This window comes from Mytilus galloprovincialis, chromosome 10, assembly GCF_965363235.1.
Source record: "Mytilus galloprovincialis chromosome 10, xbMytGall1.hap1.1, whole genome shotgun sequence".
Lineage (NCBI taxonomy): Eukaryota > Metazoa > Mollusca > Bivalvia > Mytilida > Mytilidae > Mytilus > Mytilus galloprovincialis.
In genome coordinates this window covers 3,904,285-3,926,571 of record NC_134847.1, presented here as the reverse complement: position 1 = coordinate 3,926,571, position 22,287 = coordinate 3,904,285, and the positions used below count along the sequence as shown (strand labels likewise).

The 22,287-nt window shown below is 31.5% G+C and overlaps 1 protein-coding gene across 2 annotated transcripts in view; it reads right to left on the bottom strand.

Annotated features, from left to right (window-relative positions):
- LOC143049672 (kinetochore protein NDC80 homolog) overlaps positions 1–22,287 on the bottom strand; it is a 79,044-nt gene that overhangs the window by 17,971 nt on the left and 38,786 nt on the right. The window contains exons 3-11 of one of the 2 annotated variants that reach the window (XM_076223317.1): positions 13,112–13,366; positions 11,008–11,018; positions 10,705–10,805; positions 9,621–9,707; positions 7,379–7,564; positions 4,325–4,405; positions 3,793–3,886; positions 3,422–3,516; positions 443–587 (exon numbers count right to left, since the gene is read on the bottom strand). In XM_076223317.1, coding sequence (XP_076079432.1) covers positions 443–587; positions 3,422–3,516; positions 3,793–3,886; positions 4,325–4,405; positions 7,379–7,564; positions 9,621–9,707; positions 10,705–10,805; positions 11,008–11,018; positions 13,112–13,335 — 1,024 coding nt within the window. In that variant the 5' untranslated portion in view covers positions 13,336–13,366. Of the gene's footprint in view, positions 1–442; positions 588–3,421; positions 3,517–3,792; positions 3,887–4,324; positions 4,406–7,378; positions 7,565–9,620; positions 9,708–10,704; positions 10,817–11,007; positions 11,019–13,111; positions 13,367–22,287 lie in introns of both variants that reach the window. The other variant, XM_076223316.1, reaches the window with a different exon arrangement.

The following is a 22,287-nucleotide window of genomic DNA, read 5'->3' as shown; positions in this document are numbered from 1 at the left end:
AATTTAAGTCTAACTACCTGTATTTGTGAATAGTTCTAGCCCAGTAATTAATGTATAATTTAAGTCTAAATACCTGTATTTGTATGTGAATAGTTCTAGCCCAGTAATTAATGTCTAATTTAAGTCTAACTACCTGTATTTGTGAATAGTTCTAGCCCAGTAATTAATGTATAATTTAAGTCTAACTACCTGTATTTGTATGTGAATCCTCTATAATTTAAGTCTAACTACCTGTATTTGTATGTGAATCCTCTATAATCTGTTTGATATTTTGTAATTGTTTGTTATATTTCATTGTATTTCATGAGGGCCTCAGGGAAGATTAGCTTTATAGCTAACTGTGTAACCCTCTTTAAATAAAGAATTATTATTATTATTATTATTATTATTATAATTTAAGTCGAACTACCTGTATTTGTATGTGAATCCTCTGTCTAAATACCTGTATTTGTATGTGAATCCTCTGCCTCTTTGTAAATAATTTCTTGATTTTGTCTGTGAATCTCTAATTCATTTATATAGGACTCGAATATCTTTATATCAGACTTAAGAGAATGTTCTTTTTCTTGCAGACTTCTTAATTTATCCTGAAACCAATTGCAGATAATTAATTAATACAAGTTTAACAAGATGGTGCTTTTTCTCCCATCAACAATGGAAAGGCAAAACTATGTTAATTGGACATGCTTTGATACTATATATGCCCTTGAATTTTTACTAGATAACATTTTTGTTTGCTTTGGGGATTCCGTATATCGTCAGATTATCGGAATTCCAATGGGGACTAACTGTGCACCACTTATTGCGGACCTGTTTTTGTATTGTTATGAGTTACAAGTTATGACAAAAATAAGCAAAGACCCATTGAAACAACATCTGATAAACAAATTTAATAATACTTTTAGATATTTGGATGATATTTTGGCTCTCAATAATGACGACTTCAGTATGTATATTAATGAAATTTATCCTGTTGAACTTACTTTAAATAAAGCTAATACTAACAATGACCACTGCCCTTTTCTCGATCTTGATATCTATATCACTAATGGAAAGCTGAATACTAAAATTTATGATAAAAGGGATGATTTTTCATTTCCTATCGTTAATTATCCGTTTTTAGATGGTGACGTTCCCTTGTCACCATCTTACGGTGTTTATATATCTCAACCTGTACGATTCGCTCGTGTATGTAACAATGTTTTAGATTTTAACGAGAGAAATTTATGTATTACTGAAAAATTATTACACCAGGGTTTTCGATATCACAAACTAGTCAAAACATTTACTAAATTTTATCATCGGTATAAAGACATTATTCGTAAATATAGCTCAACATGCAGACTTTTAATATGTTCAGGTATTTCACATCCAATTTTTTATGGTAATATTCTTTATAAAGCACAAAGGTGTCAGTATTCACCCCAGAAACTTACAAAACCTTTGAATAGACTTATTAAGAAGGGATATAATTACGATACTGTTGTCAAGTCATTAAAGATTGCATATTTTGGCGTTAATATTGAGTCACTGATAAGGTCTTTGCATCGGAACTAAACACATTTATTCTAAAAACAGTTGTTGGCATGACACGGGTTATGTTCTTCTCATATATGTTATGATGGTATGATATTAAACCCCTAACGGGAAGGATTGTGCCTGATGTTCATATGATGAAATCATAATCTTTCAGTCAGTTTAGTTGAAGTCTGGAGCTGGCATGTCAGTTAACTGCTAGTAGTCTGTTGTTATTTATGTATTATTGTCATTTTGTTTATTTTCTTTGGTTACATCTTCTGACATCAGACTTGGATTTCTCTTGAACTGAATTTTAATGTGCGTATTGTTATGCGTTTACTTTACTACATTGGTTAGAGGTATAGGGGGAGGGTTGAGATCTCACAAACATGTTTAACCCCGCCGCATTTTTGCGCCTGTCCCAAGTCAGGAGCCTTTGGCCTTTGTTAGTCTTGTATTATTTTAATTTTAGTTTCTTGTGTACAATTTGGAAATTAGTATGGCGTTCATTATCACTGGACTAGTATATATTTGTTTAGGGGCCAGCTGAAGGACGCCTCCGGGTGCGGGAATTTCTCGCTACATTGAAGACCTGTTGGTGACCCTCTGCTGTTGTTTTTTATTTGGGCGGGTTGTTGTCTCTTTGACACATTCCCCATTTCCATTCTCAATTTTATATTTAACCTTTTAATAAGGAGTGAATAGTAACAACATGAATAAGACAACAGTAAAGTCAGATCAGTGTATTTTAGCACAAACTGGTTGATATTCTTATTTTACAAAGGAGTAGGCCCAGTAAGAACCCTTTTTGGCCCAAAAATATAGAATTTTTACAAATTTGTTAAATTGTTAACTTTTAGCTTAAAATTGGAAAGTATCTCACATTTCCTACATAAATATGGGCCGGGTTTTTTGCACATGCATCAGGTACTAGCATCATTAATTCATGCAAAAATTCAGAAATCTTCACAATTTTAGCATTTGTGCTCATTTCAAAACTGTTTTTGTCTAAACTGGAAGTTGACACACTTGTTTTCAGTCTTAATATTTGAAGCATATTTTTGTATTTAGGGATAACACATAACATATATATATATATAAAGGTTGAATCTGAACATGAATACAGAGCCTTTCATTTTAAACATAATCCATTTGAAAAGGGAAGTTTTATAACATATTTGATAGATTTTTCATAATAAAGCTTGAATTTGAGTGCCTTTAATGACTTGACAAGTTCAAAGTTTATTTATAAACTAATTGAATCGACTGAAGTAGACATCAGATTTATTTTGAATCTTAAGCCAAAAAAGTCCTTACCTGATCTTCTGAACAAACAGTGCAAACTGCTGTTATCTCCTCTTTGATCAATTGTTGTCTCTGTGAGACATTACCCGTTTCCATTCTCAATTTGAAATGAGCTTATTAAGATCCTGAGTAGATGTAATGAGTTAATCAAGACTTAGGATCAAGAATCAGGAATCTGATGTACAGTAGTTGTCATATGTAATTTATACGTGTCTCTCGTTTCTCGTTTTTTTTTATATAGATTATACCGTTGTTTTTTTCCATTTGAATGGTTTTACACTAGTAATTTTGGGGCCCTTTATAGCTTGTTATTCAGTGTGAGCCAAGGCTCTGTGTTGAAGACCGTACATTTACATATAATGGTTTACTTTTATAAATTGTTATTTGGATGGAGAGTTGTCTCATTGGCACGCATACCACATCTTCCTATATCTATTAGTTAATAGGAATTCAGATATCAAATTATTATAAAATATAGCAACAAGTATAACAAGTCCAATTAGATTGGTTTATCAAGCTATTTGTGCACCCTTGCCATCCAGTAAAGGGAAATAACTCCATCAAAATGGACAATATTTGTGTACTCTAGTTCACTTACACTATCTTGTTCCAGAACCTCAAGTTCTTGTAACAACCTTCTGTTTTCCTTTTCTAATGTCTCTTTCCCTCCAGATATACCATAATATTTCTGTTCTAAAAATAGATGCAAAGAAAAATTGAAGTGTCAGGTGTTTTTAAGTCTTCATGCCTATCTTAAACAAAAAAAAACTTCACATGAGGATAATAAAAGATTTTCAGTAGGCAGATATTTTCTGAGTAGGTAGGTTTAGGGCAAACAAGCATATTTATTTTTATGGCGCCGCAAAGTAACAGTTAGAAAGAAAACACTTTTCTAATCCAAGCTGACCAGTTTTTCCTTTTACTCACTAAATGCTGCTTGTATGGTAAGGAGAATAGCAGTAAACTTACTTAAAACATCAGCCAGTTTATCATCATATTCTTCAAATGTATCTTGTCCTCTCATGTAGGCCACATATGTAGACTCTATGTAATCAAACTCTATCTAAAATCACAATTACAAATAATATTTAGGAAACAGTAATTTTACTCAAAAAGAGGGAGGGGAGAGATTATGGTAATTAATATAAAAAATATTCTTAATGAAAAGATTTGCCAACAAATGTTTTTTTTCAAAAATGTTTTTTTCCCCAATGCAAAGTTGAAAAGTAATTCCCTAATCAAAGTTCTGGAATTAATTAATTGAAACAGCATAGGATTCTAATAAATTCAGATTCAACCGAAAAATGCAGATGAATACAATAGAAAATTAAATTCTATGTAAAATTTGGCTGGTCAATTCTTTTGAGCAAGTAAAATTGAAGGTTTTTGGATAACACTGCTTTTAATGACAACTGAGCTCAAATCTTGACAATAAACAGAAAAAGTTAAAAAAGCTGACATAACTCTGCAATAAAAATCTCCATGTTAAATAATATAATACCTTCTTCTCAGACTTTGTATCAAAATCGTCATCTGGCGGGAACATGATGGTATCTATAGAGCTAGACAGAGTTTCTCCTGACTGAAATAAAAAACACGTGGTATCTATAGAGCTAGACAGAGTTTCTCCTCACTGAAATAAAAAGTATGTGGTATCTATGATTGAGCCTTTCTAAACAAAATTTTGGCAATTCAATTAATTTTTTTCAGATTCCCAGAGCCAAAAATGAGTGATCAAGCTCCTTGAAAAACATATTCATCTTAATTTTAAACTAGTATGGAATTTGTCTCTATATATCTATTTTAATTTTTGTGGAACAAAGTTGTAAAAGTGGTCATTCTATTTGTAGCAGGAATGTGCAAGTTTTTTTTTATGGTGCCTTCAAAATAGAAAGAGGGGAGTTTTTGTATGCAAATTCCAAACTTGTCTATCCTGTCCTTTTTTATGTCTGTACAAAGTCTGGGCATTTAGACCATGTAAAGTTTGTTGTTATTTGTCTTTGTTTTAGTCTCTTTTTTGTTTGCTAGTGATTGGTGCGATCTGTTCATGCTATGTCAAATATTTTTTGTAATTATTTTTTCTTATAGATAAAATTGAGACATACATGACGGTAGCAGCTTTATTAAGGAAAATCAGAATATCAAGTATTATTATTGATTAGTTAATGTTTAATGTCACTTTCAACACTTTTGTTCTATTTGATGGAAGTCAATTTTTATTGCTGGAGGAAGCTGGAGAGAGAGAACCATGCCATGAACCGAGTGCATCTGCCCCAAGTGGGATTCTAACTCACAATCTCAGTGTTGACTGGCTAGTGATACAATAGTGCAAGTACTTATACCACTCAACCATAGAAGCCTAGTATACATGAAGTACATGTATATATTAAATTGAGCATAATTATACAAAATATTACCTTCAACAATAAACTGTAAATTTTTTGCATTTATTCTTGGGAATGTTCAACAATTTAAAACACAAATGCTAGTTTTTGTAACTCTATAAAATGAAAATAATGCTATCAAAATGTAAAATGCTATTTTTTTATTTTTATTTGAGTGACATGTATCATGTAGCACTTTTTCATGCAATCAATATTTGGACTGGTTCTTATAAGCTGCAGAAATCTGCTGCAGACCTGCCAACTTTTGAAAATCTCCATGGGGGATTTAGCGCGGGACCAGATTTTTAAGGGTTATAATTTTAGCGACTTTTCTGTGTGCATTGTTTTTTACTCCTAAAATAATCTAAGTTCTCTTCTTTTTTCTTTTAGTATTCTAATGATGAGCTTGTAGGCCTTGATTTCTTTTATTTGCATGATTCTTGTACTATTAAATTAAAAAATTGACAAAATAACTGAAGAATAGAGAAAAATGGCATTAAGAATAAAGGATTCTAAGTAGAGACCCCCCTTTTCCCACTCCAAAGACCTTCTTATCTATGAACCTTGACTCAAAAGACCTAAAACTACATGTCCTAAAGTTAGAAGGATGAAGACAGATTTTGATTTAGTCTTACTTATGGTCTTATCAGTATCAATGAGAAAATAGATAAAATTTGAGTTATCTTTTTTTGTATTCAGAGGTGCTCTTACCGGCGGAGGCTTATACAGTAACACAGTAACACAGTAGAAGTGAATACAAAATGGCGTCGATTTTAAATCAACAGACACACGACGTCTGGTTTCAAAAATTAAACAGATTTCAAGATAAACGATGTTTTCTTGATCAGTTCATTACAATTCTCATCTTTCTATTAATTATGATTTTGTTGTGGAACTACGGCAAATGTTGCAAATTGTGCTTGTATGTTAAATTGATTAAAATTGAAAGGCTGTTTGACCAAAATTGTGTATACAAATTAATTTTGAGGACTGTTACGACCCATTAGGTAATCTGATTACATACAACCACTAATTATGACACCTGTTGTGACTGTTGATTAGCGTAGGGTCGTTATAACTTGTCATAATTTCTCCCCAGGTAAAATTATAGATTTTTTAAAATTGAACAGAAAAACTTCAAAATCGGTAAACAATAATTTTTTCGGGTATATTTGGTGAAAATCGGGATTTTGACTAGTTTTACGATCCCGATATCGGGATTCGGGTTGAGGGATAAAAATCGGGATGATACCGCAAAAATCGGGATAGTTGGCAGGTCTGCTGCTGCATAGTTTCTGATTTATTGATGGAAATCAAAACAGTACCAACTGCTGTGGAGTCACTTCTTTTTCTAGTGTACCAATTTTCATGTATTGAGGGAAAATTGTATGTTCATGAATATTTGATTTCTTGGTTTTGCTTCAGTCCTTGTACAAGCCAATATAAAATCAATTTCTTGTAAAAGATTTAAAGGAGTAGGTCCAGTAAGGGTCGATTTTGGCCTCAAATTTCAGATTCATCTGACGAAAGATTTCAGACACTTTTTAAACACTTAAGTGTCTATTTCAGTGGATTTAATTAGTTAATGTGAAAGATTTTAACTGATTTAGTCATTAAAAAGGCTCCAATTCAAGCTTAAAGTGGAAAAATCTATCAAATATGCCAAAAAATGTCACTTTTCAGATGATTTTTGTCAAAAATGAAAGTGGCCACATCCGTGTTCATCCTCAACCTTTATATATGGTTTGTATTATCATCAGATACAACTTACATTTCAATATAAAGAATGAACACGGATGCGGCCACTTTCATTTAAGACATAAACCGTCAAAATTTTAACTAAAATGCTCAAATTATGGCGATTTCAGTAATTTAGCATGACTTAATGATGCTAGTACCCGATATATGTGCATTGTATTGTCAAAAACAGCACATCTTCAGGTAGCAGAAGCATTGTACTTTCAAATAACTAGCTGAAAGTTTACATTTTAACAATTTTATAAAACTGCTGTATTTTGGGGCCAAAAAGGGGTCTTACTGGACCTACTCCTTTGAGGTTCATGTATTCCAATGAAAATTCATATTCCACAAATAATTAAAAATCTACAGTAAACAGGGGTATTCAAGACAAAACAAATAAGGATTCCAATTGGTTACAAAACAACACATACATGGATTAAGTCCACAAGCCAGGAGACTGCAGCCAATATGTGTGGCCATGTGTGTGGTGATCCCAAGGCAAACATCTGACTCTTAGAAATCATGAATGGGTAACCTATCTGTTTGAATATCTTAGGTATCTGTTCTTCTGGCTTCTTATCCAACTTGAACTTTGGAACTAGGAAACCATACAGGAACTGGAAAAAAAAGTATAACAATAATAAACATGATAAATGAGTACATTTATATAAATGAGTTAGATTTCATATCAGTCAGGGAGTAATGTAAAATTTGAATATAAAATATTAGTGTTAAATATTTTTTTCAGGATTGAAATATGTACCATATTTTTTTGTATTTCTTACATGACTTGAACCAATGACACAGATTTTAAAGTATGCAAACATTTTAAGGGCATAAATATCATCTATTTGAAGAGCATGACAACCAAAAGAAAAGAGACATTACAGATAAACGTAAATTGTCTACCATCAATAAATTTATGAACTAGAAATTAAATGACAATTTGTATTATCAAAATTATTTTTTCATTGACATAACTTGAGTAGCCTTATTTCCCTTTTTTAGAATAAATACAGATGGATAGGCCTCACATTAAATTCTCAGGAGGACTTGGGGGGGGGGGGGGTAAAGAGAGTTGTATTACAGAATTTTAGTTTAAGTTTAAACTCTTTAAAAGTTTCATGCATATAATTATTGAAAATATGTATAGCATAACCCTGTATTTAGACCTTTCAAAAATAATAGTTTATGTGAATTTTCTAGTCCAAGGGCAAGGTATGATTTTTTTAAAAACATCATAGCATTAGCATAATAGGAGCTCCTATGGGAAATTGCATTGTCCATATTTACAGAAGTGCATCTTTTCGGGATTGCTTAATACAAAATGTGTCAATTAAGTAAGTTGAAAAAGAAAAATGAACCAGTTTACCCTCAAACATGGCTACCAAGGGAAGTAACTCCAACCTAAATTAAGTTAATGAAATTCATGTAGTAAAAATGCCACTGTGTTAGGTGTAATAGGAGTTCCTATGGGAAATTGCATTGTGTATATTTACTTATCACATATTTGTTATGAATACCTTAGGTTTTGCATATGCAATAACCTCAAAATTGCCCGGGGCAAAAAAGAGATATTGATATTGTGCCCTGTTCCTAATGACGTGACGTCATTGCATCCTTAACGACACGTTCGTGATAAATTGTTTAAGATTTTACCTTTTATGTATCATTAAATTGTTATAATTGACCTTTTTTCTCTTTTCTGCAGAACTTAAATATGTGATAAAAAGATTATAGCATGTCTCTTCCATATTGACCCGGTTATCATCCCTCTACCCATATCGGCCCTCGGCTAAAGCCTCGAGGCCGATATGGGAGTCTCAGGATGATACCAGGGCCAATATGGAAAAGGGCATGTTATAATCTATACATACATGCATCCTTACAGGCATGCTTAATACTAAATGTGTCAATTCGGTAAATTGAAAAACAAAATCAACCAATTTACCTCAAAATGATATCCAAGGGCAGTAACTCCAACCAAAATTAAGTCAATGAAATTTATATAGCAAAAACATCACTTTGTTAGGTGTAATCAGAGATCCTATGGGAAATTACATTGTCTATATTAACAGAAGTGCAACCTTTCAGAGTTAATGTGTCAATTTGGTAATGTCAATTAGAAAATCAACCAGTTTGCCCTCAAACATGGCACTCAAGGGAAGAAACTCCAACTGATATTAAGTCAATGGAATCTTTCTTCACCAAAGCATAAGCAAGAGAAATAAATGTTATATTTTGTCTTTTTTTAGTGGTGAGGGTCATTAAAAACACATTCCTATACAGGTGAAATAGTTCAGTTTATGTTGATCAAATACTTAACCTGGACATCATTTGTAGTCCATTTTTCTAGAATTTTAAGAAATAAAGGTATTCTTACAAAATTTGTTGATATGTTAACTTCTTCTTAGCTCTCACTAGCGACCTCATTATAAATTCTCTTAAACTTATACATTAAATTTCAGAATCATCTACTGAACAGTCTTTGGGTTTGTTTGACCGAGATTTTTTTGGGACGTTTTTCTAATCTATATTTTCAAATTAAATTTTTTTGAAAGATTTTGTCTGACCGTTGACATTTTGTCAGTCAGACAGAGTTTGGGAATCATTGAGCAAGATAAAATATTTTAAACCTACTCTTCCAGGACTTATTGTCTACAGTATAGTTACCTCAAATATCCTGAAGAAGTCTTTGCTGGTCGGAGACTGCAGTAATTTATCTGATATACTGTGAGGGTACAACTTCTCAGATAAAAACTGAAATGTAATAACAAGAATTAACATGAGACTGTCATACACTACATAGTCTATACAATTGATTGGTTGATTTTTGGTGTTTAATGCAACTTTCACCACTATTGGCTACAATTCCATGTTAAAATGAATGCAGCTTCTGAACTTGAATTATCAAATTCAGAAGTAATTCAAGTTCTGGGGCAGGTAATAATTGATCTAAGATTCTGAAAACTAACTTTTTGACAAAATTTGAGGATTCAATTTGAGTGGGAATGCAAATCTAGGCAGGTGATGAAGTCAAAATTCACCTGAACTGTTATTTAAGGGCAGACGATACAGTTACAGGGGAGGTAATGACGTTGCTAACGTAAAATGTTATTTTCGCGACGTCAAACTGTGACTTATCGGGAAAAGATGCATTTTTCGACTGATCTTTATCATTCAAACTGATTTAATTTGAAAACGAGTGCATGGACCCTTATTTTTTAAAACAACATTTTGTTTCATTTTGCCCGGAGATTATGTGGACCAAATTTTATAAAACTGTAAAAAGTGCAATTTTTTTAATTTGGATAAATATACAGCAAAAAATTACGTTTTTTTCTCAATTCATGACCATTTGATAAATATGAGTCATTTCTGAATAAAAAATGCATAACTTTTTAGAATACTTATATAATACAGAAATCACAAATTATTTAACAAAAAACAATTTGTGTTTATGTCTTAAAACAAAAAAGTTATGTCTTTCTTTCGAAAGGGAAAATAAGGCCACGAATCCGAATTTTGAGCAAATATTCAAAATTTCGACCTCATTTAACTCAAAAAGTAGCACATGAAGGTATACTTTTTATTACATATTTGATTTAATTAGGTAAAAAATAGCCTATATGCAAATTTTCATCAACTTGTAAATACGGGATCAAAACTGTATCGTATGCCCTTAAAGCTAGGCAGATGACGAAGACAAATTTTAACTAAGCCATTATTTAAACAAGGTATCCTTTAATTATGTTACCTCTACTAATTTCTTTATACAATTTCTCTGGAATAATTTATCAGATACAGGTCTGGGGTCCTTTGGTACACAGTTCTGTCCACGTAGACCAACACTACTACCTCTGGACAACCTGGAAAAACATCAGAACATAATAATTTATCAGATACAGGTCTGGGGTCCTTTGGTACACAGTTCTGTCCACGTAGACCAACACTACTACCCCTGGACAACCTAGAAAAACATCAGAACATAATAATTTATCAGATACAGGTCTAGGGTCCTTTGGTACACAGTTCTGTCCACGGAGACCAACACTACTACCCCTGGACAACCTGGAAAAACATCAGAACATAATAATTTATCAGATACAGGTCTAGGGTCCTTTGGTACACAGTTCTGTCCACGGAGACCAACATTACTACCCCTGGACAACCTGGAAAAACATCAGAACATAATAATTTATCAGATACAGGTCTGGGGTCCTTTGGTACACAGTTCTGTCCACGGAGACCAACACTACTACCTCTGGACAACCTGGAAAAACATCAGAACATAATAATTTATCAGATACAGGTCTGGGGTCCTTTGGTACACAGTTCTGTCCACGGAGACCAACACTACTACCCCTGGACAACCTGGAAAAACATCAGAACATAATAATTTATCAGATACTGGTCTGGGGTCCTTTGGTACACAGTTCTGTCCACGTAGACCAACACTACTACCTCTGGACAACCTGGAAAAACATCAGAACATAATAATTTATCAGATACAGGTCTAGGGTCCTTTGGTACACAGTTCTGTCCACGTAGACCAACACTACTACCTCTGGACAACCTGGAAAAACATCAGAACATAATAATTTATCAGATACTGGTCTGGGGTCCTTTGGTACACAGTTCTGTCCACGTAGACCAACACTACTACCTCTGGACAACCTGGAAAAACATCAGAACATAATAATTTATCAGATACAGGTCTGGGGTCCTTTGGTACACAGTTCTGTCCACGGAGACCAACCTGGAAAAACATCAGAAGATATCTATGTATAATATGGGACTTCTCTTCTTGTTATCATGGCTTTGTCAAGTGAAACACATAGAAATTTGAAAACAATTAACATGAAATATATATGCAGAATAGCTTAGAATAGTATGACATGTAAGGTCTGTGTTCAGGGGTAAAATAACAATTGTGCTCATAACTGCATGAAAGTACCTAATTTATGTTGTCAATACTTGTGCAACAATCATAACAATAGCACTATTAGGTCAAAGATTCTTACAAGTTTATATGAAAATACAGAAGTGGGATATTTGTAATTGAGACAGCAACCCAATGACATAAACAATTAGTTTGCTCAGTCTTTAGGTTGTGTTTTGTGTACTGTTTGTCTTTTCATCGTTTATTTGTTTTTAGCCATGGCGTTGTCAGTTTATTTGTCTTGTGAGTTTGAATATCCCTTTAGTATCTTTTTTTCTCTCTTTTAACATACAATAAATGTAGGAAACCAAGTGCTCTCCAGGGCTCAACTTTATACATCCACAGAGGTCGAAACCCTGAACAGTTGGGGCAAATTTGGTCACAATATTCAAGGTTGATACTGTCTGAATTTGGATTGTGATCAAATTTTTTACATAATATAGGTTTTTGTCACAAAATAAATGTGGTAAAAATCTTATTTCGAAATTTGAAAAAAAGGAATCCCTTAAAAAAATTGTAAACAAAAAATCCCCCCCCCACTTACCACTTAATGAAACCCCCCTTGGAGCAATAACCTTTAAACTCAATCCCATTCTTTCCTTTGTAGTATGGAACATTGTAGTACAATTTCAGAGAGATCCATACACTTAAACACAAGTAATTGCCTGGAAACTAGAAAAATGCTTCTTTTTGGGCCTTTTTTGGCCCCTAATTCCTATATATTTTGGGCAATTAACCCAAAACTTAATCTAAGCCTCCCCTTTGATATATGGAACATTGTGGTACAATTTCAAAGAGATCCATAAAATTACACACAAGTTATTGTCTGGAAACTAGAAAAATGCTTGTTTTTGGCCCTTAAATCCTAAACTTTGGCCCCATAACCCCTAAAATGAATCAGACCTACTTGTAGTTTTAAACATTGTGGTATAATTTCAGAGCAATTGAAATACTTAGACACAAGTTATTAGCCTGAAACTAGAAAAATGCTTGTTTTGAGCCCCTTTTGGCCCCTAATTCCTAAACAGTTGGGACCATCATCCCAAGAAATAGATCCCAACCTTCCTTTTGTGGCATTGAACCTTCTGAAAAAATTTAATAAAGATCTATTTGCTTAAACTAAAGTGATTGTCCGGAAACCAATGTGTCTTCGAACGATGATGACATCATACCATTATATGATCCCAAAATTTTTTTGCGGTCGTATAATAATGTTACATACCTGCCCATTGGCATTCCAAATTTGCCTAAAGGACTCTTCCCTGAACCACTGCTAGCAGACCTGCCAAATGACAACCGAGATGTTCCGGAGGACAGTCTACTCTGGTGTTGTGTATTATGTGTGTTGTCATTACGTACTCTGAGAGGGGCCACAGAAGATGACCGTCTGCTACTACTACTACCATGACTACTCAGTCGGTTTCCTCCAATACTGGATTTCCTCATTTTATGTTAATTGTTCTAGAACTTGAATTATCTGAAAAATATGGAAGATTGTTGTTTAATTTGTTACAATGTTATGTGATATTTGTTGAAAAATGGGTGTCATTCGTTAATTAATTGGTAAATTTTGATTAACACAGTATCAACTTAAAAAGACTCTAAACTGATGTCATAAATGAAACAGGAAGTGATTAAACTTTTCTGAGCACCGGAGTCTACTACTGAGTATTTTTAGATCTGTTGGTGTTTCTCCAAATTTTAGTTATCTGTGAGGTGTAAATTAAGGTCAATTCTTCTTTCTTTTAAATAAAACCCTTCCTGTCTTCTTATGATTTAGAGTTTTGAGTTTTTGCATGTGTCATGCTTGGCAAAATTCACTTGCTATTTTATAGCTATTATATATTAACTTTGAAACTAGATGTGTCAAAGCGACACGAATGGGTCCGTCCCAAAAAGTTGAAAAATCTGCAATTTCAATATAAACACATGTGGACACAAACATGATGGTTGTCTAACATATCAAAAAAACAGCTCATAATCTGGAGGCGTATAGAAAAAAATTCTGTATAACTGTAATTTTCAATAATTTATCAAAGTCCAAAGCCCGTAATTTCAGCAAAAATTAGCAGAGCGGAACGAAACTTAAACATGGAAGAGGAGAAACAAGATAAATCTACTAAAAGACAGTAAACCAAACACTACATTATAAAAATAAAGACTGAGTCACACAAAACTCAAAATAAAAATAAAATGGGGTTGATCTCAGGTACTCTAATAAGGTTAACGGAAAATTGATGATTTTGGACTTATTACTGATATTTCAGGCATGCTTCAAATTTTGAGTGACGTTTTGTTTGGGAATCAAATTTCAAAGAAGGTTCAAGCTGGAAAACAGATGAAACAAGTGAATCTATGAGCTACTGCTCACTGAGGATATCTCCGCCGCAAGTGGATAATTTTAATAGTGTAACAAGAATGTGTCCAAAGTACACGGATGCCCCACTCGCACTATCATTTTCCATGTTCAATGGACCGTGAAAATGGGTAAAAAGTTTAATTTGTCTTTAAAATTAGAAAGATCATATCATAAGGAACATATGTACTAAGTTTCAAGTTGATTGGACTTCAGCTTCATCAAAAACTACCTTGACCAAAAACTTTAACCTGAAGTGGGACAGACGGACAAACGAACGGACGGACAGATGAACGAACGGATGCACAGACCAGAAAACATAATGCCCCTCTACTATTGTAGGTGGGGCATAAAAATATACAAGTGGATGATAAACAGGAAGTTGTCGAGTAATGAATCTGAAAACGCATCACATGGTATAGCAGACTTATATAAACCTTGAAACCAAAATTTCAGAAATCCTTGTATTGTCTTTCCTGAGAAAAATGTGAAGAAAATTTTCAACTTGTCTATCATGTGTAAAATAATACAAGTGTTCTGTAAACAGGAAGTTGTTGAGTGATGAATCTGAAAACGCATCACAGAGTATAGCAGACTTATATAAACCTTAAAACCAAATTTCAGAAATCCTTGTATTGTAGTTCCTACGAAAAATGTGACGAAAGATATTCATGGGATGGACAGACTGACGGACTGATGGACAGACGGACTAACGGATGGATTGACAGACAAAAGTAAAACAGTATACCCCACCCCCCCCCCTTTTTCAAAACGGGGGTATAATCAAAATAGATAATTCTCAAATCTCCTAAATTGATGTTCTATCAATATGACTTGTCATTTTTAGTAATTGACTGTTATAAACATTTGTAGTTTACAACAGTTCCCATTATACAGTCAAGTAATTCTAAGGCAATCTAAAAAGGGAAATAACTCAATATGAGACCATATTAGCAAACATTTAAAATTAAATTTTTATTTTTTTTTCCAAATTGTGCCACATTTAGCTCTGGTTTGGGAAGATTTTCAAAAATAAATAAAGGCGGAAAAAGAATGATTCGTACTGATTTATGGTTGTAATTAAATGGTGACGTTAAATTTTCTTGGTTTCTTCTGAATTTTCCTATTGTGACTTCATGAAATAAGGAGACCAAGCCGGATAACTTCACATATAAAGTGCACAACTTTCTTGAGGTGAGAAATATTGTAAAACACTTATTGCAGTAGTGAAATCTATATGTACGTTACATGTTACATTTTTTCGCATAGATAAATACATTGTATAAATTTCTTTATTTACAGTATAAACAGCTAGTAAGCTTCAGATTCTCTTGTATTGATTTAAATTTGTAATTTGTAAATGTGAACCAACTGACTCTATAAATAAATCCAAACAAACGTTTTATACTAGAATAAAAAGAGTGGAGAAATAGAAAACTACATTTCAGACTCATTTTTAAATATTATAAAAATATTTAAATTTGAAGGAAAAGTATTGTGAAGCTATAAAATATGTCACTTTCCACTATTTAATCTGGCAGATTTTTTTTTATATCAAAATGGGACACTGAAAGATATTTGATTGGATTGCTCTGATAGTCCAATGCTTACTATAATCCAAAAAATGAACTGCATTCTCAACAAGTTTTAAACAAAACAAAATGGTAGGCAAAGAAAGGCAACAAATTACTTGTTTTAATTGCTTTAAGAAATAAATGGCTGGTTTAAGACTTCTTCAAAGTTTTAGTTTTATTTAGAAATTATTATAACCAGTACCAATGTATTTATTTTTCAAATTTTAGTGAATGATAACTTTACAAATTTATTATTATTTTTTTTTATAAATCTTAAATATTCATTTTTATTTCAGTTTGTATTCTATTTACAAAATTAATTATGTAATGTGCAAACATAAGTTTATTCAAGTTTTTTCTTGAAATTAATTAATCTAACAAACTGCATTTTCAAGCCATAATTTCTTTAGGTTAGATAAACATGTTTTTTTCTTTCCTTTCAAGCCCTAAATTTTGAGAAAAAGTAATTTTCTTTGAACCACAAAGCCCTAAATTTAACAAGATACAAGCTATATACCATTCCAAAGCCAATTTACTCAAACATAGAATTTCCTTTTGACCCCCAAGCCCATACAATACCAATCACGGCTCCAATGAAGCCATTATAAACTTTCTCTTTGTTTTAGAAGCCATACAAATTAAATCCAGGTACCCATAACCAAACCCTACTTTGTAATTAGACTAAAGACCACACAATGTATTGCTATGTTGTTTCAATCACTTTTACTTGTTTTCTTGTGCATTTTATAGTTGTTTTCAGTTTTTATATCTTAAAATAAAAATCCCCAAAAAATAAAAAAATAAATAAAATATATATGTAATAATAAAAACAAAATGTGCATATATTAAACAAAAAATATAGAAATAAATAAAACAAAAAATGTGCAAGCTTGATGAAAAAAAATAAAGATGTAGAAATAAATAAAATAAAATACTTATCAATATGATCAATATCATAAAACTCTATCACCATGGTAACAATTCTATGAAAACATTTTTTTTTATCAACGCCAAAATTTTCTCTTGAATACCCCCCCCCCCCCCCCCAATCCCTTTAACAAATTTTTGTTGTAGACCATTAATAATGGCAGTAGAGAAATATTCCATTGTTAAGAGTTCAAACAAAGCAATTTATGTATCAGCACCTGACAATTGTGTTTACATTGCACTGACATTCAAAAGTAAGAGGGTTACACACCAAAAAACATTTAGAAGGCGTCCTTTGTTGTCATCTGTTATATCTGTTTTCTGTTCATATCGTTAAGTCATAGGGCAGCTAGTATTTTCTATTGAATTGTTTCATATTTAATCATATTAGAGCATTTGATAGCTGTCTAAAAACTGTATGGGTTTTTCTCATTGTTGAAGGCCATACAGTGACCTATCTAAATGCTCTTCATTTGGAACCTGGTAGACATGGTAGACTGTTGTATCATGGTCAATCCCTCAACATCTCCCATCTTATCAATATTCTTTAAATCTGATGGTTTTTGGAAAGTTTTCTCAGATTTTATGATAATTTCTCTGTGATATTGTGCACATCTCTGTTTATGAAAATATATAATAATGTTCAATGTTTGTCATTATGTGATTAAGGTAAAGACACAGGTATAAATGAAGATGGGGCAACTGAAAGCATTATTAAAAGCTAAGACTTTTCAAAAACCAAGCGAGAAAATTTCTTAGGGCTAAGTTATCCAATACCATGTAACACTTGATCTGTTACACGCTTTTGCATATTTCATAACCATATTTATATATAGAACTGAAATTATAGATAAATAATGGATATCTTATTATGTTTGTCATGCTAAGGGTACTGACAGGCAGGGATGTGAAAAAGTATACAGCACAACACTATTTAACATTATAAATATGATCTTGACATTTATTTGCTGTATGTTCAGTGGCAAATATTATTACTGTATAGATAATGAAAGCAATTATAACAAATCAATAAGGTATAACTACCGTAAAAAAATCTTAATTAAAAGGGGAGGAGAGAATTTTCAACTTTGTTCTTCAAAATTTTATGATATATTATCAATAAAACTATTTCAAGTTAACATGTACAGGTACATGTTTAACCCTTTCCTCCATAGATTTTTTTTTTTAATATACTTGATTCGCATAGGATTTTTTTTAGTTAAAAAAATCATCAGTTTTAAAGTGTTAATGCATTGTGAAAACCAATATTTCATCAATGAAATTCAAATCAGATAATTCTCATGAATATCCGTTTCATCATGTATTCAATTTTTTCCAAGTCTGATGCAGACATTTTGTAGTCAAAGCATTTCAACTGAGGTACTACACAGACGTCATTATGGAGGAGAGGGTTAAAACTGAATGGTTTTGGAAATTCAAATATAAAATAAAATATTTTTCACGAAATTAATTTAATTACTTGGCTTTTAACATGAGTACAAGATAAGCTAAAGTTTATGATAGTGTACATATGACTTTGGTTTATATAAATTGACCAGATTGTACCTAGTATACAAATTGAAACACGAAACCTCACATGCACTTATAATAAATTCAAATTCAAATATTAATTGCCATGTAAACTTTAAACTTTAAGTTTGTGACATACAAAATAATAAACAATATAACTATATTTCACATATATATATATACACAATCATTCATTTACAGTAAATAGTCCAGTGTCCCCTGTCCTCTGTTCTAATGACCTTTTGATGTCATGGATGTAGGACCCCAATTTATTTACTTGTGATGGTGTTGATGGATTGAGTATAAAAATCAACTTTTCTTCATCAGATAAATCTTTAACAGAAAAATTAAAATCCAAATTGTTAAAAAAGTTATTTCTTAGTTCCATATTTAATTTACAATCTAATATAAAATGTTTTTCGTTTTCTAATGTTTTACATTTAAGGCATAATCTCTGCTCTCTAGGAATATTAGTATGTCTGCCTTTTTCTATATTTAAATTATGGTCACTAATTCTTATAAATACTAGTGTAATTGTCCCAGACAAACAAAGTCATAGAAAAAATACCAAAATTTGTGATGATGCTCAAAATAACTAATTTTTTTATAAGCAATTTTTTGGTTGGTTGTTTTATGACAGATTTATTTTTTGTTTTTTTATGTTTCATTGTTTTCTGTTTTTCTTATTTGTTATCTATTTTAACAGGAATTATTTAAACTATTTTATTTTTTTTAATTTTTTTCAAATCACAAATTTCTATTTTATTATTAGTTATGGCTTCTTCTTGATTTCTTTTACTAAAAAAGACATTATGGCTTCTTTGTCTTTTTTCCATTGGTTGTTATTTTCCCAAGCCATACCTTAATTTGTTTGAGTAAATAACAATGACCAATCAGATAGAAATCACCTGACCTACTGCTACTAATTATAATATTATAAATTAAAAAAAATTGGTACATTTAATTGTTCAAGAGAAGATTGAAGACCTGCTGATCAAGGTAGGAACTATATCCTTATTATATTATATAGAGAATAAAGTATCGATTTTAAAATTTAATAAAATCTTAATTTTTTGGTTTATACTAAGAATATTAGAATAGAAAGTATTTTTTTAATCATCATAAAATTCATATGATTTTCACCTTCAGTATGTCTAATGATACATAGAACAAATTATAACTTTAACATTGAAACATGTTTTTTTTTAAATTAGCCTTCAAATAAATAACATGATAAAAATATGTTAGCTGTAAATCCCTTTTGCATAAAAAAGAAAGGTCAAGATTTCATGCTTTCAGTTGGTCCAAGGACACAGTTATCCTTTGGTTTTCGTTGTCTACGAATATAGTCCCTAGTGTAAACAGTGTATAACTTGCATGTTTTATTTGAAACACTTTCCCAATTTATTTCTTGATATTAAATGCATGAAATATTAAGTAGCGGGATGTAATTACATGTTAAAAAAATTTGGGTGCTGAATCTTTATGTGAAGTAGTGATTTGGTCCAGTTCAAAAAGGTCAAATTTTATCACGTCTGAAGTTGTCAAACTGAATTTTACACCCCCTTAACACAGAATTGTCAATATTTTGAGTTAGAGCTGGAAGAAGTTTCTATAATTTTGATATTATTTGTCTCACTTGTAGTACACTACACTGTAAAAATCTTTTTAAGAAAGAGCACGTGCGATTTTTTTAATTTGAATTTATTGTCTAAAAGAAATGCACTATGAAATAACTGTGTTCTCAGGCCTAAGTTTGTAGTCAATATCAGATATCCTTAAATTTCTTCTAAAACAATAATCTTAACCAAAACTTGCAAAAGACAAATGTTTTCCTGCAGAAACTTTTTTTTTTAGTTATTTTTCAATAATTTGTGATACATGATTTCTCTTTAAAAGGCAAAAAAGATTATTCTTCTGAAAATACAAAATTGTTTTGAAGGTTAGCATGAAAAAATATAACCCAAAAATTTCATGTAAATTTGTATTGAAAATTGAAAAATCTAAAAAATTGAAGACATTACAAAAAAGAAAAAAATATATGACAAAAAAAAAAACAATGCATCTTTAATTTCTCATTTTTACTAGCTATTAATGAAAAACTTGTCCTATTTTCACCTTGGCCCTAATCCTGGTCTTATATGATGAGTTGTGTTGTGGCATACGAAATGTCTATATATTATATGTACTTGTGAATAAAAGGAGGCTTGCTGGTACAAGAATTTCATCAAAAACTTTTTTTATTAAATTTTTTATATATTACACTATTAGTCAGTTACTTTATAGTATAATAAATAAATTGTTTTGGCATGAGATGACTTTTATAATGTTCATATTAATGAAAAAGCTCTAAATTATATCCCTTTGGTGCAAAAATGCCAATGACCTATATAATTTTACTTTATTTTTGAAATTACCTCTATTTCTCCTATTAGTTCAACAGAAAAAAATAACTTGAACAAAAATGCATGTATTTAAAGGCAGATTGTGAGCGTAAATGAATGGTTACCCCGTTTTTTTAATTTTATTTTTCTATTAATTATATGATAAAGTTTATTTAACCCTTTCCTCCATTGAATTTTTTTTTTGCATACTTGATTCGCATAGGATTTTTTTAATAAAATGCTGAACATATGCTTTAAAGTATTAAGGCATTGCGAAAAACAACTATTTCATCAAATAAGTTTATGTCGGATATTCCTATGATATTCCTTTTCAAATTTGATACAAATTTTATTAAGTCAACTGCAGACACTTTGTAGTCAAAGTGTTTCAACTGAGGTACTACACAGGCGTCAAAAGGCATCATTATGTAGTAAGGGGGGGTGGCGTCAAAAGGCGTCATTATGGAGGAAAGGGTTAAAGAAAAAAAAAGCGTAATCTTATATTTAAAAAAACATATTTGAATTATACCATCGATTCCGCTTAAAGTGTTTTTCACCTGCTGTTACATGTGCTTCATGCACACCATTTTTTTTTATAATTAAGCCAGAGAGAGGCTAAAATCATAATAGCAACTTGTATTTCCAAAGATTTTAAGTAAGTTTTACATTTATACAATTTAAGAAATTGTTTGGTTTAAACTGAAATTTAGTTTTATCAGGGTCAGATTTTATGTATTATTCACTATTGAAGATTACAATAACCTAGTATAAACATATAGCTCCTTACTTCTTTAAATGTTCTCTAGTGGACAATGTTGTCTTATACATTTGTAGTATAACATTTTCACAATACAAAAAAACATTTTCAATGTTACATTCTACCTAATAATTGTACTGAAACTGATGCTATTTATTGTATATTTGGCCATAAAAAAGAATAGGTTTGTTTGCCCAAACCCTACCTACCCAGGAATTTTTTTTTTTCTATTTTCTTTAAGATAGGTATGAAGAAAAATAAACACGGGTTACACCCTATACTTCAATTTCTTTCTGTGTAAAAAAAAGAAAATGCCTACCTACCTACCCAGTGTCTCAACCTTTGGGTAGGGTTTGGGCAAACCAAAATATTTCTAAATGTAGCCTTTCTATCCAGAACTTGTACTGCTGACCACTTTTTGTTACAACAGAGAGTGTTTATTCCATTTTTATTTATTCTTATCATTTCATATTTTTTTTGCATTTATCTATTTGCAAATAACACTAATAAAAAAACCAGATACTAAAAAATATTTCAAAGTCTTTAAATATTAATCGATTTTAATTTAAATTGCAATTGGGGGGGGGGTTCCGGGGGTGCGCACTCCCCTTTATTTTTGCCGATCAATGCATTTGTATCGGGACATATGTTTTGCACCCCCCCCTTTGCCCTGGGTGCCCTGGGTTAGCACCCCCCTTTCGAAAATTCCTGCATCCGCCCCTGTACATGTGCTTTGTTCCAGGATCAAAGTTGCTTTTTAATTTTTCTCTTTTTCCTTCTCTCTATTTAAAAAGGTGCTTACTTCAGACTGCTAGCAAAAGATGTCTCCTTTTCTACATGTGCTAGCAATGTGCTGCAAACTTACATCAA